This window comes from Corvus brachyrhynchos, unplaced genomic scaffold (assembly GCF_000691975.1).
Source record: "Corvus brachyrhynchos isolate BGI_N302 unplaced genomic scaffold, ASM69197v1 scaffold544, whole genome shotgun sequence".
Taxonomy (NCBI): domain Eukaryota; kingdom Metazoa; phylum Chordata; class Aves; order Passeriformes; family Corvidae; genus Corvus; species Corvus brachyrhynchos.
The window spans coordinates 3,358,096-3,361,420 of NW_008238325.1; the positions used below are offsets into that span (position 1 = coordinate 3,358,096).

The window sequence follows — 3,325 nt, forward strand, 5'->3', positions numbered from 1 at the left end:
GGGCCCCACCAGTCCCGGCCCCTCGAGAAGGGCACAGGGCACCCGGCAGAGGCACCCCCGGCCGGCCCGCAGCCGCCCCCCGCGGGCCTGCCCACCCTCCTGGCCTACAGACCCGAGTCCTCACAGGCAAACGTACACCACGAGGTCAGTCGGGGGTGGGCGCTCCCCGCCGCTTCGTTCACACGGTTCCATGTAGACAACATGGAACCAACGCCCTTTGCCGAGCCCGCAAAGGAGCCCCTTCATGACAGGTTTTTCTTCTGCAAGGCTGTTGAAACGGCGCTTGCTGTGCACACCTGGGCAGCAGGAGGCTGTGCAGCCTCTCCCCACTGCTGCATCCTCTGTGGAGAATTTCCCAGCAGATTTTTTTGGCCTCTGTCTAAATCAGATACAAAATGTATATAAATAGGTACAGTCACAGAATACAAGCAGGGCACAGAGTTCCCTGTAACCCTTAGCAGAGAAAAGTCACCAAAGAGGTAATCCGAGGCACGAGGTGGGGAGCAAAGGAATTTTGCTTCAGGATATCCAGTACCCATCCTCAAAACACACCCTGCGGCCAACCTGGTTTGCATCTGGTCAGATGTGACCAGCTCTGTGTCACCAAATCTGCTGGTGCTTCCTCAGAAAGTCCCACAACTGCCGACAGTAGGAGCTTTTTCTCTCTGTAACACATTCAAATCCTCAGCTACAGTGTTCTGTGCTCTCAGATTTCTGGGGAAGGAGCAGGGCTCATGAATACCACAGTCATTTCCTTTCTTTGGGGGCATTTATTGATTTATTTACAACAGATCTGCTTTTCTTTTTGGTGGTTTCCTGAACTTAATGTTAACTTGTTCCAAGATATCCCAGACATGGATCTGTCATGAGTGCCCTTAGGTGCTTTGTCACATTTGTTGCATTTTGAGCAGAGCCCTCTTTCTCCATGCTAACCCGGAGATTTGGGGGCTGGTACCCCACATCCTTTCTCCCTGCTCTCCCCACCATCGCTGCAGGCAGAGGAGGATGCTGAGCCGCCAACATGTGAGTACTGTTGGAACCTGCTGAGGCCGTTCCCCTTCTCCGAGGATGTCCCCTTCTCTGAGGACAAGGAAGACGTAAGCTGGCAGGAAGGATGAGCAGGGGTTTGCTGTGGAACGGCCACACTCACGGCTCTGCTCTCTCACCTTCTAGAGATTCTGCTGTGAGCACAGCCGAGACCTCTATGAGTTCTTCATGAAGGAGAAGAGGCTGGAGGATGCCAGCAGCCTTCCCAGAGCTGTCAGCACCCACGAATCCCTCGGCTCTGAAGCCAACCAGCTGCTGTCACAGGAGCAAGAGAACCAGAGGTACTGGAAGAACTGGGGATCAGGTCTGTGTAATGAACAGGGAGCTCTGAGGGGAAAAGGAGTATTAAGAAACTGCAGGAGAGGGATGAAAGAAGAAAAACTTTGCTTCAGGCACCAGAAGTTCAGATTCTCTCTGGTCCCTTCTGACTCCTCTATTGACAGGCTGCACAAGGAGGTGGCAAGGCACATGCTGAGTGAAATGTTAATTCCAGTGCTGACAGACAAACTATGTAGAGACAGGTAGAGCCAAAAACACCCACAGCTGTGGGAAGGGACAGTATTTGGGTGTAGCTTTAACCTCTGGCACTGAAACAAATCTGGAATTTTTATTCCTGTTTTGCTCCATAAACTGTGACGTGTTTGGATTACAGTTTCCAGAGTGACACACAAGAACTCTGCAAGTTCTCAGGCTATTTAGCAGGAGACCCAAAGCTTATGCAAGAGTCTAAGCCTCAGGGGAAAGTCTAAGTCACAGGGAAAAGGAAAAGTAAACCAGTACACCTGGAAGTAAACTGTTGGTCTCCTTGAAAATCCTTTGCAGTCTGAGGGTGCAAGTGCCTCCTACTATGTACAGAGCACACCAAACCACTGTCCCAGTGTCATTTATAGGAAGCTACACAAGAATAATCAAAATATTCTTGAAGATGAGCTGTTTTCTTGATCTTGTGGGCATCTGTCCTTCTCTTTCACATAAAATCCTAATCCAAACCCCATTACAGTATTCAGCTCTCCTGCCAGTCGAGCTGATGCCACTGCAATGGCAGTCTGTTCACTGGAATCTGTGTGGGCACAATTCCTTTCTGCTGAGATATGAGTATTTTGGTGACACTCTGCTGCCTGTTACTTGAAATTGTGAGCAGGGAGAAAAACGGATTCAGAAAGTTGTGTTCCTAAGGCAGGGATATCCACCACTTGCAGCTTTCCAAACACTATATATGAGATGTCTATCAGGAACACCTCTATTTTCCAGGCAGCAGAAGAGACACCTGGCCGGAGAGTTGGCTGACCAGTCTTTTGAGCTGAGTGCCACTGAAGGTGAGTTGGTATTTCCTTATGGATCTATTTGTCCATTTATCTCAACAATGCATTCAGTGGGATTGCTGGTTTCTAACTGAGCAGGAGGATTTTATACAGCAACATGTTTGTTCATTGTCAAATATGCAAGCTCATTAAATTAGATACAGATACAGCCATATTAAATCATCCCTCACAGATGAGCACAAGAGCGGGCACATCCCCTTTGCACAGAGAGGCTGTTTGTCATGATTTTCAGTATGCATATGTGAAGTTTCCAGCTGAGATGCACAGAACCTGACCTGAGAGGACAAGTTGGCAAAGCCAAGCCCTTGGGAAGTAGGAACTGCCAGAATGAGGGTCACCCATATTTTGCCTGATCAGGTGGATACTCCACCAGTTCCTAGCCCAGGCTGTGGATGACTGAGCAGCCTTTGGGTCTAGCTGTAGAGGAGGAGTTTTAACAGGTGAACCAGATTTACAATATGGACATGTTTTCACAGAGAATGGCAGGGCACTGAGGCTTCTGTGGCATCTCAAATGGTCAGTTCCAGTGTGTGGAGCCAAATGTTATCCCAAAAAGTTGCTCTTTACACAGATGTGTATATATATATACATAACTGAAAAAAAATCTATCTTTTGTCATAATCCTGTGCTCTGAAATAGATAAGCACTTTGGACTGTCCTTGTTAGAAAATACCCCGAGACAGACTGTCAGGATGGAGTGCTAATGCCAGGAATTCCCACTCCGGCAGTTATAGCAGAGGTATTGGGCAGCCCCGCGGTGGGCACTGCCAACCCTCCCCGCTGCACAGAAGCCCTCCCTCTGCTCTCCAGGTTCACAGCAAACTGGATCCGTTGTGTACGAGCTTTCCCGGCAACCCACATCTCCCAAAGGCGGGACACCAGTGCCTGTTGGGAGAGCAGCCGAGCCCGAGCCCGAGCCCGAGCACAAGCCCGAGACGGAGCCGCAGAGCGGGGCC

At 49.8% G+C, this 3,325-nt stretch overlaps 1 protein-coding gene across 1 annotated transcript in view; it reads left to right on the forward strand.

Annotated features, from left to right (window-relative positions):
• Positions 1–6: 6 nt before the first annotated feature.
• ERICH6 (glutamate rich 6) overlaps positions 7–3,325 on the forward strand; it is a gene marked incomplete at its 5' end in the record, with an annotated part of 7,226 nt that continues 3,907 nt past the window's right edge. The window contains 5 exons of the mRNA XM_017734416.1: positions 7–144; positions 996–1,097; positions 1,174–1,328; positions 2,299–2,363; positions 3,180–3,322. Coding sequence (XP_017589905.1) covers positions 7–144; positions 996–1,097; positions 1,174–1,328; positions 2,299–2,363; positions 3,180–3,322 — 603 coding nt within the window. The remainder of the gene's footprint in view (positions 145–995; positions 1,098–1,173; positions 1,329–2,298; positions 2,364–3,179; positions 3,323–3,325) is intronic.